Consider the following 15,974-nt stretch of genomic DNA (forward strand, 5'->3'; position numbering starts at 1 on the left):
TTAAGCAAGTGCTGTTTCCAAAAATTATCAAGTTTAGAAGCTTCAAGGGGAAAAAAATCCCTGCCTGAAAATTATACATCTTATTTACGAGAACAAAATTAAATATGGCAACTATCAATGCACATCATCTGAATCATGCTATATACATGTACCAGTATACATAACCTAAGTTTAATCGCGTGTGAGTTTAATCATTTGTTAAACAGGTATGAACAAATATTTGGGCCAAATTTTCCAACACAGGTATAACAATTTCGACAACAGAAGAATAAGGTGATCTTCTATATGAGTATTTATTGAAGACCTTCAATTGTGCCATGGTTTTAATGACAGAACTGCTAATATTAATAGAGAGATAATTTTGCATAGAAAAAAAATTTACAAACAAAAAAGAGAGAACAAAAAAGAACCCTTTGCAGAGAGGGTTGTCTCCTATTATATGTTCCAATGACTTTTGATAATACAGCATCAAGTAGCCTCCTAGAAAGTTTGAGATGTAACACTATGATTCTCTGTGTTCACTCAACTTACCAATGTTTTCACACTACTAATTTGAGACTATTGAGAATACTGGGATGCATCAAACACTGTATAACCAGATGGTCAAAAGAGGTGATTATCCCTCTGCATTGAGCATTGGTGCAAACTCAGTATTGTGTGCAGTTCTCGACCCCACAATTGAAGGATGTTAAGGTACTTGAATGCATTGAGAGGAAGACAAAAAAGCTGGTGAAAGGGCTAGAAGGAATGACCTATGTGGAGCAGCTAAGGGCTTGTCCAGTTTGGAGAAAAGAAGGACGAGGGGCAACCTTGTTGCACTCTACAGCATCCTGAGGAGGGGACATGGAGAAGGAGGTGCTGATCCCTGAAATCCACTGATAGGACATGTGGGAATGGTTCAAAGCCGCACCAGGGGAGGTTTAGGCTGGACTTTAGGGAGCATTTCTTTACCGAGAGGGTGGTCAAACCCTGGAACAGGCATCCCAGAGAGGTGGTCAGTGCCCCAAGCCTGTCAGTGTTTAAGAGGCATTTGGACAATGCCCTTAATACCATGCTTTAACTTTTGCTCAGCCCTGAATTGGTCAGGCAGTTGGACCAGATGATCCCTGTAGGTTCCTTGCAGCTGAAATATTCTATTCTATTCTAAATATTCCACCATAAAGAAAATTTAGCTTTCTGTGACCTAGTGCTGCAATTTGTTTTCATTTTTCTTCTTTAGCATAAGTTGTCCAAGGTAAAAAAAAAAAAAAAAAAAAAAATGTTTACAGTGTTATTTAAATTGTGTATACAGGAGAAAGTGGAGGTATGATTGTTCCATCAAAGTACTCAATTTATTCTGAAAGATAAAGCTACCAGAATAATGTTAAAATTATTGATACCTCTCTCCGTCGAGAAGCCCAACAGGTTTGTTTGATTTTCCAAACGACAGCGGCTACCAGCAGTAAGGATAAGAAACAACTGCAATTACAAAAAAAAAAAAGTAATTGTAACATAATGGTCTGAAAAAGCTTAATTTTTTAGGGTATCAAAGGTAATGAAAATACATTTAAGTGTGGAAAAAAACCCACAAAAACAGAGGAAAACTAAACCCTAAAAACTAAACTAAAAACAAACAACAGTCAACCATCCAAGTTCAAAGTCAAAAGAGAATGCACACCTCTGTTGCTGTGGTTGCCTCTATAAAATGTTATTAATGTCTCCATTAGCATGGGATAAGCTCCATTACAGTCATCCACATACCTACAACAGTCTCAACAATTATGAACTGCATGTTCCACATTCAGCAGATAGAAAAAGAGGATGAAATACAGCCAAAAAATGATACCAATTCATAATTCTCTCAGTTTGTGAATTCTGAATTATTTCCTGGTGTGTAGGAATGATAACTACGCAGGGAGTATAATAAGTTTGAGGGATCAGTTTTGTACATGACTCAAATTGAGTATTTCAGTAGTGAATCAACCAGGGAAAATATCCCAAAGAACATCACCACGTTACAGTCCTAAAGACACAACAGAAGACAAAAAAAAAATAAAAAATCAAAATTATTGAACTGCTGCAGTTCACAATAGGAGCATATACCTTCTCTCTTGCTCCAGTATTTTTGTATTTGTAACATTTAGTCTGTAACGGATTTTGGTAGAAAAATCATTGAACTCCCAACCTCTTTAGTGAATTTCTGGATACTGACTAAAGACTTCTAAAGTTGACACCTAATCTAAGCATCCAGAACATATTATAATTTATTTAGACAGTTTTTTTATAAAAAAATCTTGATTTTCTAGTTGTGTGAAGAACTTTCAGTCATGTTAGCACATTTGCTCTGCACAGTGTTTGTAATTAATACAACCCTGTAACTATTGAACTATATTAGTCATCCTTAAGTTTTGGGTTTTTTTCCAAAAAGCTTCAAAATGTATTCTTTAACTAATATGGGAAATACCTAAAGTGGTATAGTTCAGTGGAGTACTGTGCATAAATGCAGAATATAATAATTATCCATACAGTAACACCAATGTTTCCCTGTATCATGCTGTAAACAGAACTGAAATTATGATCTAGAAGATACATCTCCAGAAATAACAGCTTATGGCATTCAATATTTATCCATAGTATGGCAACTATTATAAACTAGTTTATGGCAACTGTCACTATTAAAGTAATGGAATGAAAACACCCAATCATTCCATGGTCTGCAAGCAACAGAATCAGCCATACGACTGAATATTTAACAACAAAAAGTTCCATTACTCTGAGTACGTTCAAAACTCACCCTCCATAACACAAGCTTTCTTTGATGGTTAGAGTAATACAAATTGATATGCCCTTCTATCAGCATCTTATTCACTTAAAACTCCTTCCAGTACAAGCTTTCAAAACTCTTTTTTATCAGTTGCTTCTTTGAACACCCTTGAGAAAGGCTGCCAGAGTGAGACCGGGTTTGAAAGAGAAAAGTACCAAATAAGTAAAGTGGTTTGGGCATAGAATGCTCCATTAAAATTAACAGCTTGATTTTTTACTTAAGAGACTTAATTCTGTCTGTTTAGCTCAGCTCCAAGAAGGGTGATTGTTCTGAACCTGAAAGGAAAAAAAAAGTTAAAGGATTTGTTTTTAGATGAAAAATTTGACTTTCCTCTTAACAGCCAATGTCAACCACCAGCATTTTTTTAGCAGCTTTTTAATTCTCTTTAGGACTTAAGGATTTTTTATGGAAAGGAAGATATATTCTCCCTCTATCCTTGTAGGACCATTTTAAATACTGTGTTGAGCTTTTATTGGTTCTTGGCACAGATCCTTTAAGAAACAAAGGTACTTGGAATTTTGATTGGTTCTGATCAATGGCTCAGAATAGTTCAGCATACCTAAGAACCATTCTGCCAACAGAAAATTCTTGGAAGAGTCAACAATCTGTAATAAGAGTATGTGAAAGTGTAGGTGCTGGTTCAAGAACCTTAGGGTGTTCAGAAGAGGAATCTCAACCTTACACTTTAATGAATCTGAGTGTAAATCATTTTTCTACCTGGGTCTTCACTGAAAGGAACTAAGAACATTTTAATTGATACACTATTTTATTAACACAGTATTTCTTACTAGAAGTTTCTCTTAAGAGTTTTTTAAGACAAAATATCTAAGTAGTACAAAGAATGTTATGACAGAAACTGATTATCAGAGAATGTTCACCATTTTGTTTAATGCATCACTCCAGTTGATGATCTGATTTAACTTTTAAAATTTTTTTGTAAAATTTGATTGTCTCCCTTTCTCCAGTCTCCTTTGAAAGCAACCACAAGTTGCCTGTGAATTTTTATTTGGTGCCTAGGAAAAAGCAGAACAACCCCCCCACACTGGTCACCAGAATAAATCCAGTTTTGCAGCAACATCTTTTAAACTTTTTAAACCAATAGCTGCTTACAAATATGATTTCCCTGAAATGTTTTCCTTACGATACACAGTTCTGTCTAGCTAGTAACTGCAACAGATGCTTAGGGGCAACATCAGAGTACTGGCATGTTGCTATAAGTTAGCATGCTGTCCATGAAGTAAGGGTAAACCATCTCACTTACTCCTCTCCTCCTCCATAGCCCTTCCGAAAAAATAAATTAGGGAAACATCAGCAACTCTGTTTAGAATTATGAACTCAAAGCTCCTGGAATTTGAAAAAGATAAATAAATTCAAGAGAACTGGGCACAAGAAACTAAGAGAGCCTTGCACTGTGTGACTGCTTCATTATGACCAGGAATGGAATATCTCAGAAAATTTTGTCCTTCACATTTATTAATTTCTTGAACTCCCTTAAGCTAGTAGAAGAAATAGACTCAAGAGTTCTGGCTGAAAAACTTCAGCCAAATTGCTTCTGTGCTCTGTACATCAGTGGAGCTGTGTCACACATTGAACTTAGTCCTGTCATCAGACAAAACATTGTTTAGTTTACAGGCAAAGTCAAAATCAGAAAAAAATGTTTCTATGACACACCCATAAAATAATATGAATCATTGGAAATTACAGCACTGCTAATGTGAAATGTTTACTTAACACTTTTGTATGATCCTTTCTTAGCAAGTAAACATGAAATATTTTACTTATCTTTTTTTTTGTAATATAAATAATCAGAAGGAAAAACATATAAAAATTCATGTTAATGAAGAGAAGAAAGACATGGAAAATAGATTTTTTCAAAATAACCTGTTTCCAGGCTGTGGTGAGATAATAGTCTTGGTTTATTTAGGGCAATAAAAATTAAAGCTGACTGCAAAAGATCTCACAATATTGAGTGACTTGGCAATAAAATAAGAGAATGAAATGCAGTGCCAATGAACTGAAGGCAATGTGCACAAGAAAAAAAAAATCTCTAGCTACAAATACACAATGATAGGTTCTAAATTAGCAATTACCACTCAAGAAAATGGTCTTGAAGTCATTGCAGATAGTTCTTTGAACATATCAACTGAATGTTTAGTGGCAGTCAAAACAGCAAATAGGATGTTAGGAGAGATTAGAAATGGAATAAGGAACAAAACAGAAAGCATTGGGATGCCAGTGCATAAATCTACAGTATGTCTGTATCTTGAAGCACCCATCACCTCATCTCAAAAATGCAAAATGGAACTAAAAACATATGAAGGAGTACGGTCCACTTGGCTAGGGGAAAGGAATGGTAGTAGAAATAAGCTCTTATTGGTTTTGAAACAATAGGGGGTTGAAAGGAGACATGATAAAGATACTAACATCATAGGGAAATGGTCTAACAGCAGGACAAGTATAGATGGATGCTCTCCAATCCCCCAGTATACTTCTTAGCTCCTTCTTAAGACAGAGATATAAGAGAAGAAAGCACAATCACAATTATTGTGGCAAAACAGAGATCAGTGCAGTACAAAATAAATTAATTAAGAATTGGCCAGCTGACAGCTATAAAAGAAATTGTCAGAAGGGGACCAACATTAGAAAAGGAAATTTCTAGATGGGTTTGTAAGGTTCCCAGGGTATCGGATCCAGTCAGTTTTGATAAGACTGATGTATAATAGCTTAGAGGTCTATGCACGATGCAAAGACTGAAAAAAACCAAAAAGGTTACGGTAATGAGGACAAAGAAATCATGAAGTGTGCCAATTGGTCAATTGCACCTATTTCAGCAATATAAAAAAAAATAAAATTAAACACAATGACTGCTAAATTTTATTTACAAGGACAAGGAATCCAGGCCTCATTTACAGAGCAAAGGATATGTATTCCCCTTGGAATGAAGCAATTCCCAGAATAAGTTAGAGATCAGTGTGAATGACCAAGTCAGTATGAATTACTGCTGGGATGGTGAAATAAAAAGGATTAAAACATCCTTAAATACTCAGGTGCATAGTAGTAAACAGCACTTGGGAGATGAATCTATCACTCTGCAAGGTATTGCCAAAACACATACTATCAGACCTGTTCCTGAAATTCTGGTATTGGTATTTTTTAAAGGAGGTTGGAAACATGGAGAGAATAGAATCACAAAAAATATTCAAATGTTGAAGAAATCTTTTACTGATAGTGATTTAACAAGCTCAATCATTTCACTTTCCAAAAAGATCAAGTGGTGACTTGCCTACAGTGTGTACGGGTTTCCCTGGGTAGAAAATACCAAGGCTCTCATTCATTTGGCACAGAAACACATGGTAAGAAACAATGGCTGAAAGCAGACACATCTGAATTAAACTCAGACATTATTGTGATTTATTTCCTGTATCATAAAATAAGGTTACATATATTGAAAAAAGAAGATTTGAATATGCTGCAATGATCAGATAATCTAAGATATAGAAAACAGTTGTATGGTAGACAGGGAGTACAAAAAATAAATGTGCTTACACAGACTCATCCACATAGTCATATTATTTGGTCAACCATTTCTGACTCTTTAGTTGAGACTCTGAATGACATCAAATAAACAGATAAATACCTCTGCAGTGCAGATGGCTTATGAAACACTGACCCAGAGTGAATGACTTTCAGCACTTATGAATGTAGATCTTCCCAATAAGACAATTACCACGCTAAGACACACTTAAAACCACAGCAGCCCAAGCATTATCAGGATTTTGAAGTCTCTAGAACAAAGAAATGATCTGCCAGAAGATAATGACATAGCTTTCCACAGTTGCCCCTTCAAACCACATGGAACAAAATATGGGGAAACACTAAAAGAGAATTCTTGAAAATGAGCAATTTGTCACCAGTGGCGTGTATCTACAGTCTGATTGAAAGTTATCATCTTAGTATTAAGTAGGAGACAATAAACAATTAGAGAACAGATGAACTGAAGAGAAAGCCCTGAATATAAGTAGTTTATGTCCAATGCAGCACAGGGAAGATGCCAAGGAAGGGCTGCAAGAGAGCATCAGGGCCTAGTAGTAAGGTCTAGGCCAGACAGATGATGTTCCCAGAGGCCTCTAGGTACTATAGAGAGGGAAATTCTGATTTAATAGAACACAGTAAAGGAAAATTGCAAGGAGTATTTGCTTCTCGCATAACTAAATACAGGGGAAAATCTGTGAAATGTAACGGTCAGTGTGGTTGGACTCGCTGAATTAATGCAGTTGTGCCTTAAGCTCTATGAATGCATTATAAATACACTGTAGAATTCCTTTTTCTTTCATTACATATTAATGCCTGTAAGTTACATATTGTATCAGAGTACTTGTGTTAAAATGAAATAAATTACTTATTTTTGCAAGTGATGTAAAAGGAACTATTTCATGAATTAAATATAAATATTTTAAGGACCAATATCGTAAATGGAAGGTAACAAGAACTAAACTAAATGTTCTATCCTTCACTATTTCTTTTCTCATTCTCTTATTATTTAACATGCAAAGAGAAATTAGAATGTCAAAAAAATGTATGTAAACATTCATGCATGAATAATTGTTCCTTCTATGATTTTACTTAGGCCACAAATTAGCATAACAATTCAGTATAAATTTCCATATTGGATGAAAGCAAACACTTTTTCAAACTTTACCTTAAATCTAGTATACTTTTAATCTCATTAAAATTAAAAATTGTGTGGGATTCTACTTCAAGCACCCATCACATTTATGTACAGTAAATTTGTGCCAGCACAGTTTTGTCAAGACTATTCTAACAACTCACAAGAAAACTGATGGTCTGTTAGCTGGCCAAGAACCCCCTGGCAGAGGGGTTCTTGGATTTCTAGGGGTATGCCTGCATTGCTGGTTTACTTTGGATCTGGAGTGGGCTTTGGAACGAATCCCCTGATTGCCACCACTGTTGTGCTTTGGATCATATTGCAGAGCAGTCTTGGAGCTCATGATGTAGAAACTGAATGGGAAGATGTGCAAAGTACATTCCAGACACAAATGGGCTTTCAGTCCATGGAACTAAACTACAGCCAATCCAAAGTGAAAAAAAATTACAAGATGTATATAGGTGGATGTCGGGTCCTCAGCACCATTTTACTCAGCAGATGTTCTCTTATTTGTCCACACTGCTTACTAATAGAGACATAAGCACCCAAAGATGACATTCATAAAGTTATTTAGGTGCAAAGCAGTCTCACTGACTGCCCACATGTCTATACTTTCACATGCTTTAAATGCTCCTCCCAAGCCTTTTTTTCTGAAAATAGAAGTTGAGCCACCAAAGGAACTCTCGCTCAGTTACTTGAACCTTGCTGTGCTGAGTATGACAATAGTTAAATATCCCTCTGGATCCACAAGCCTCATGCCCTTAACCTCACTATCTTTGCCAAGAGCACAAAAATGTACACTTCACTGAACAGCAATCTTAACAGTGACCCTACACTGTGTTAATGTTTTTCTTTCATACTAACTATGGGACTTGTGAAAAATGAACCAAAAAAATAGTATTCTGTAAAAAACCTGATGACAAAAAGATGTTTAATGTAGAGACATGCAAATAAAATTAGTCTCTTATCTACTTTAATGTTGCAAAATTAATTAATAAATTAATACCACACAAGTTTCCTAAGAGATCACATATACCGTTTTCCTAAGAACTGTTTTTCTGACATTATTTACTATCTTTTTATTGGCAAATAGAGCACATTTTAATTGATATGTTATAAAGCAAGCACAATTCTAAAATAAAAATAATTGAACAATTATTTTTCTAAAACCATGACTTTGAATAGCAATTATTGTCACAGCAATTGATTTCTCTCATTGTACTTGACAAGAACATTGTGTTTATGATTATGATTATGCTCTAGGCTCAACCATCCTTACTTGTGTTAACTAATATACACATGACAAGCAGCTCCAAAGATTTCAACAGGATTATCTGAAGTACAAAGCACTGTAAACATACTATTAGGAGTCTGATATGTATGAGAGCAGTATAAATTTTTTTTATGCTTTTAATGATTAATTAAATTGCTCTGAATCACACAGTTTTACAAACACTGTTATACATAGGAATATTTCAATGATTAACAATTCTGAATGATTCTGGGAATTAAGTGTTATGGTTCCAAATGAAAATGTGTGAAGACTTAGAGGAAAGTAGCCTTGGCTAGCAATGGAGTAGGATATGCAGCTTCCAGTCCGTGGTAATGCTGTGTGTGCAGTCAGGGAAACAAATCCTGGCTGACCCTGCAGAGCCAAGATATATCAGCCAGTGGTGCATGTTTCCTGGTCTAAGAAAGCTCTGGCTGCCACAGCCAGTGAAAGACACTGCCTACCTAAGCCAGCATTAGCAACTAGGTGATTCAGGAATGTCCTCTTATTCTTGCTAGTCATGAGAAATACTACAAGTACCAGAAGCTCCAAGGACTGGCTGCACCCCACACTCCATTTTCTGGAACCGATCAGCTGGGCAACTGTTCCCTCTTCAGCTACACATATTTTATTGTTGTAAGTACTTAAATATGGCAGGGCATTTTCCCACCAGCCTAGATCTATGTCCCATTCTGAGTCAGATTTTTCCTGCCCCTGTCATTTTAATAAATCAATAGCTCCCAAGCTCAAACTTTTCCCCCACAGTTCTCCATGAAATAAAGGAACCCAAGGGAAATTTAATTCAACTGTGAACCTTCTAATCTTAAAGCCATATAAAGGGTTCAAGCCCTCAGTTCAGGCTTTCCAAACTGGAAAGTGAAAGAAACATCTGAATATGAAGTAAATTATCGAAGATGGTATTTAAAACTTTAAGTATTTCTAAAAATCATTTAAATGCAAATTTGTATTTATTTATTTGTCTCTAAGATGGAATTTACACAAGTTAAGCAACACTTTTCAAGTTCATTTGAAATTAATTACAGGGATAATTCCTCTTATCCAGATGACAGTGATTAAAATGTTATTTTTGGATGCAGTCCTGAAACCCCATACATTCCCATAAATAAATCTTGCATGGTGTCTCATGAAAGTCACATAATTGTCCCTAAAATTCACTTCTCGCATGTCCACAACTACCAAACTTATAAAAAAAAGAATAACAGTTAAAAAGAAATGTATATGGCCTTCTACTACGCTGGTCCTCCCAGACAGAAATTTATGTTTGGTAAGAATGCAAGGTAAAGGATATCCATGTTAGATTTGTTTTACTGTGTCATGATTGATTAACAGGAACAGCATCTGCACAGAGATGGAGTTCATAAAATTACTGACCAAAGTTTTAAATGAAGATTTACAAACATTACAAGGGCATAATGGAAATATCTTAGCTCATGGACTAAAAAATACATTCATATATGGAGAGTCAACTAAAAGCATTTTTATTTAATATATGCAAAACTTCTTAAAGATGGCAATAGAAAATCTGTTTTTTGAACTGCAGAAAATCTTTCTGCAGTTCACACAGCAAAGTAATTGCTATGAACAGTTCTGCAGGTATAGAAAACACCAATACATAGTTATTCTAAGGTGAGAAAAAGCTGACAGGGTATACAATAGGGATCAGAATTTAGAATAAACTCAACTGCTAAATGGTATAAGCTTTTCTATTTATTTGAGTATTTAACATGTATTGGGGGAAAAAAAAAAAAAAAAAAAAAAAAGAAGCCCAAAAGAATAGGTTTTGATGATATCAGATTCCTGCATTTCAACATGGCGTTCAACAATGCCAGCCTAACACCTATCAAGTATTGTGAGTGCAAACTCAAGTTATACTCCAAGGAAACATCAAACCTTTGTGAAGATTTCCACCTAGTATCTGAGCAATCCTTTTAATTGAGGAGAATAGGAGACCACATGTAAAGAATTTCCTACTCCTGGTGTAGGAAAAAACTACAGTTCTTATTTTCATAACATCTGTGTCTTCAAATCACATACAAACTGAATAATTCTGCTTGGAAACAGATGTGACTGGTACTTATCTCACTTAGAATAAAATAAAGGGAAGAAGGAAGGCTGAGATGGAGCCACGGACAGAGAAATTGGGCTGTTGAGTAAAATTTCTGTTCAGAAAGTATGTCAACACATTCTCTTTCCCTGGCAGATGAGACATTGGTCACTGATGATCCCAAGCTTTATAAATGAAATATTTTCATAGACAATGGGCTGGGGGGGGACTCTACTCCCACGTATTAAATTCCTGGTTTTCTGTACGTTAGAATCAGAGAGATTAGATGTTTTTATGAAGGAAAGAGAAGCGTGGCAGATCAGTCAACAGATCTTTCTACAGAATTTCATCTCCCACAGAGTAGATGGATATGAAGATGAAAATTTGTTTTTATCTTGGAGGACTATTATTGACTATGGCAGGAAGACTGTAAAGGAATTCCTCAGAAAAAGATCTTATTCCCTGGCCCTATGAAGCAAAATTTCTGGAAAACACAGGGATATTGTAACTCACTTTAAAGAGCCCTAATAAAATCACTGACACAGCCTAGCTTTAAGGCTATGATGTAACTGCATCACTACACTGGCCACTACAGGAGGCACACTCAGACAGGAGCAAAAATTCTTAAGTGGTTTTTGTTTTTAAATGGCAGATAGTGCTTAAATGTCACAACTTGACATAATATTTTTGAATCAGCAGTAGTCAGGTGGGTGTAGAATTTCATACCCTCTAGCAGTATCTGATGCAAGCATCATTTCTTTTAATCTATGACCTGTGTTACAGCTATATCTTAAAAAGTATTCAAAGTAAAGCCCCTTTAAGAAGTAGCCTCCTCTATGGCTACTTGTTCAATCTTCTGAAATCTCAAATCAAACAATTTATTCCAACTCCAGAAAGGTAGCACTAGGGTGTAGGTGCTTCCTGAACAACTCTAACCTGACTGTGATCATGAGATGATACTGTCGATCCGCTGCAGCTGGGCTGTCGCACAGCTCATACCCTTTTTCTTGAGAAATTCTCATTAACTAACCATCAGGCTATCCCTAGCTACCCAAACAACAAACAAAAATAAGGATCCAAGCTCACTGTTACTTCCACAAGTTAAGTCTGAGTTATCCCAGTGACACTATTTTCTAAACTATCCGAGAAGTTTGCACCACAGCCACCTGGACCACTAATCTACGTACACTGCGACTCCACTAAAAAAAAAAAAAAAAATTAAGTGTACCTTTTTGAAATGTATGTGAATATGTATTTTATATATATAAGAATAAAATAAAATTATGTAGGTATTATGGGGGAATGGAGTTACAGAATGTGATTGTTTTACTGCTTAGATAAATAGTGATACAAATAATAACAGAACTCAGAGAAAAGTGTATGAGCTGCCTCTACTCAAGTGCTTCTACCCAGAACACCTATACCAAATGGGGCAGCACAGTATTCATGGTAGGTATTCACGGACTGATTCACTGACACTTAGTGGCACAATGCATGTCTGTGTATACAATAAATTAGAAGCAAAGGATGCACAGGCTGAGCTACTCCAGCTGTTCTGCATGTAGAGGGTAACTCGTTTGGGAAGTAATGAAGATTTATTGTAGCAAAAGATGCTTGTTGCCTTTAGGTGGTCCATTTGCCATGGTAAATGTTTTTGATGGTAGAAGCCTTTCTGTTTTGAGACTGGTTTTGGCAGTGGAGATCTGTAGCATTGCAGAGGAGACAAAATAAAGTTCATGGGCAAATTAAAGTGGTACCCCTGTGCCATGGAGCTTTCTGACTGGTTTCCACAGGACCACTGGGTGTTGTGGCACAGAACATTTGGACTGCTCTACTGAACTTAAAGAGAAATACATGAAAGGGAAATGAGCCTTAAAAAACCAGTATACTGCCAAAAGCACACTGTAAGAAGTATCTAGAGGAGCACATCTGAAATTACTATTAAAAATGTAGCCAAAATAATTCTGTGGAGAAGGAAGAGCAAAATTAAGTAGAATAATAAAATAAAACTTCAATAATAGTATTAATAAAGCTTTGTAATTTAAGCTCTGAATGCATAACTGAAACAGGGAGATCAATGGGATCTACCGCATTTTATATAAATTGTATTTTTAAATAAGCAGAATCAATGAAATATCAATATAAAACATATTAGTTTATTAGTAAGAACAGCTACCACATTAGTGTAAAATTGTTTATTAATATATATTGAATGTAGAAAACCAACTTAATCCTTCATCTCCTGAGGCATAAACTCCTGTAACAGTTTAAAATCCTCTCTGACAACTGCCCCTACAAAGCCTGGGTTTACTGGTCTTTGCTGTGCAATGAAACATCACAACACTTCTTGAAGGTAAGGAAGAATGAAATGTGTTTGAGCAGGGACTTTATTATTTGCAGAAAAATGATTATGAAAAAAAAAGTATTGATTTTTTTCATTATGTACATGTGCCAAAATGTTATAGAGAATATGTGTGTGGGGGGGTTAAATAACTTCATTAAATAAAACAATTATTTAAAAGTAACTATATAATGTATAAATGCACACATACATTTTTCATATTTATGTTTTCCTACATACATAAATAATTCATGTATATATACATAAAGCTGTCTTTTCATATTAAATGTACCACAAGCCATACCAGAAGCTACTATAGTAACATGTGAATGAATGATCAATTAGGCGAACAGCCTATATACAACTAAAAAGGGAAAATGGATATAGTGTACATCAGGACCCTATTTGGAAGACCAGCATTCACATTTCATTCTGCCAATACAATATCAAACAAAAGTGAACCATTTAAAAGGCCTCTGAAATATATTACGCAATAAAGCTCTAGATGTGAACTTTAACTCTCAGCAGTTCTTCCTTTCACCTCTTTGAAGCAGCAAATAAAGAAGATTTACAATCAAAGGGGCTTAATCTAACATAAACTGAAATTAATCTCCATAGAATAAATAGAACATCACACCCATAAAGTGTGATTATGTTTCTTTTACTCATGGAAAAGACTTTCATATTTCATATAGTTTTATGGCTTTGCCTTTCATGGGTGAAATACTCTATATTTCTCTCAACAAGTGATGGCTGTAAAAAATCCAGACCCAAAAAGGGAAAGAAAAAAAAAAATCTGTATCGATTAAATTTGCAGGAAAATTATGAAATACAGAATTTTTAATATTTTCTGCAGTAACTTTCAAGAAGAATTAGAAATGTAATATATTGTTTCTATTTAAAAAATAGATGTGCTGTCAGTTCAGCTTTTTGCAATGATTTTGCTGAGTTATATTAGTCATTTAAGATTTTAATTTAAGGGGTAAAAAATTTATTCTAATTATGGTCTATTAGTGAATTTGGGAAGGAGGACTGCCAACCAATGCCAAATTTCAGCAGCCTTCCAAACCAAAAGATTCACATTATTTCAAGAAATTTTTTTATGCTTTCCTCCCATTCTTTGTTTTTACTGCACTATTTCTCTAGTGCAGATGTTATCCTTTGATAGTAAATCACAGAAATAGAAGATATATGTAGAGAGCCACCAAGCCATGTCAGCATTGTTTAGCATATTAGACTCAAACATGCTCAGGAAATTTTTATTAAATTGCTAAAGGATTTTTCCCTTCATTATTTAATGTTTCCAATACCTTTTCCCAAGAGGTGAATATATTTGAAGTGGTAGGTGTAAAAAAGTCATAAATCTCCTTATTGAATCCCCTATTAACATGACAATTTTCTGAAGACAGAGTAAGGATTTTTAGATTTCCAAGCCAAAGAAGCATCATTATTGTTCTGTAATTGCACTATATGAGGAATACAAAACAACCTGATATTTATAATTTTGACTGAAAAGACTCAAGACATATAAGGAAAGAAATATAATTTTGAAACTGTAGGGGGTTTTCCGAAAATATCACAAAAAATTGAAAACATAGAAAACCAATTACGATATAAAACATAATTGGGCAAAAAAACCAGATCAAATTCAGATTTAAAAATATAAATAGTTGATGTAACTACTTTTTAATGTGTAATTTTTAGTGCAGCTTTTGGAGTCCACAGCATTTTCAATAATTTTGCTTCTTATTGACAAAAAATGTAGCGCCCCCCTCTCAACTGAACCTGAATAAATAAATGAATAAAACCAAAATCTTCCATGCAAAATGATTCACTTGGTACCAGGAAATTTCACTGGAATATTTTGATTAATATTCCATTTTAAAAGTTCATTAGATTAATTCCTTTGAATTCAGATGTCTCCTCCAAAGTAATAATTACATTTAATATCTTGGTATCTATGAAATCCACAGCATGACACCCTTTCCTTTCTCACTCTCATTTATTACAGCTGAAGACAAAGATTCTGAATATTTCTCTACTGCCATAAGCAGATTGCTCATTTCTTCGATGTCACTCACTTCACAGCATGCCATACCGACTGCGTCTGCAAAGACTGGCAGAGTGCTTGAGAAAGCTGCTTGTCACTTGCTATAATGGACAATGACAGTATTGCCTAAAGCAAAATTTGACTATTTTTTACTGCCTTTATTTTTTGTTATTATTTTTCTTCATCAGCTTTCATCCTACTTCACTATATACTTCCATTCTGGAAACAAACTTCTGAAGTTAAATTTGCAACTGGTACATATTCCCTGTCATAAGAAGACAAAATTGCTTCTCTTTTGAATTAAAATGACAAAAGAAAAATTTCAAGTCCATTTATCACAGATGAAAACCTGTTCTAGTTCTTTTGTTTAAAGTACGGTGGACTGGAGTTTCATAAAGAAATGACCAGGATTAAGCACTCTAGAAGACAAATAGCTGTGAGCGCCAACATTGTTTTAGGCTAAGAAAACAATTGACTAATCGGATTTAAGAAAACACAATATAAAATGTAGGGAATCCAAACACAAAACACAATATGAATTATCTATGATGCTTCTTAGGAAACAAAATACAATGTAGCTGTAAAAAGATGCACCCCTGAAAGGAGAACATTACAGAACTGTCTCACAGTAACGAAGCCTGCAAAGTACTGAGTCTTCAAAAAAAGACATACTTTCTTCAGGAGTCTTGGGAAGTATATGTCAGGTGCCTCTGAGACCTCTGGGGTGAACGCTATTACATAAGTGGCAGCTTTGATTCCAATGAGATTTCATAACGGCA

General features: G+C 35.0%; 1 protein-coding gene across 1 annotated transcript in view; it reads right to left on the bottom strand.

Annotated features, from left to right (window-relative positions):
- Window positions 1-1,379: 1,379 nt before the first annotated feature.
- ATRNL1 (attractin like 1) overlaps window positions 1,380-15,974 on the bottom strand; it is a gene marked incomplete at both ends in the record, with an annotated part of 304,322 nt that continues 289,727 nt past the window's right edge. The window contains one exon of the mRNA XM_009635895.1: window positions 1,380-1,458. Within this exon, the coding sequence (XP_009634190.1) occupies window positions 1,380-1,458 (79 nt within the window). The remainder of the gene's footprint in view (window positions 1,459-15,974) is intronic.

This window comes from Egretta garzetta, unplaced genomic scaffold (genome assembly GCF_000687185.1).
Source record: "Egretta garzetta isolate BGI_Z169 unplaced genomic scaffold, ASM68718v1 scaffold273, whole genome shotgun sequence".
Classification (NCBI taxonomy): Eukaryota; Metazoa; Chordata; class Aves; order Pelecaniformes; family Ardeidae; genus Egretta; species Egretta garzetta.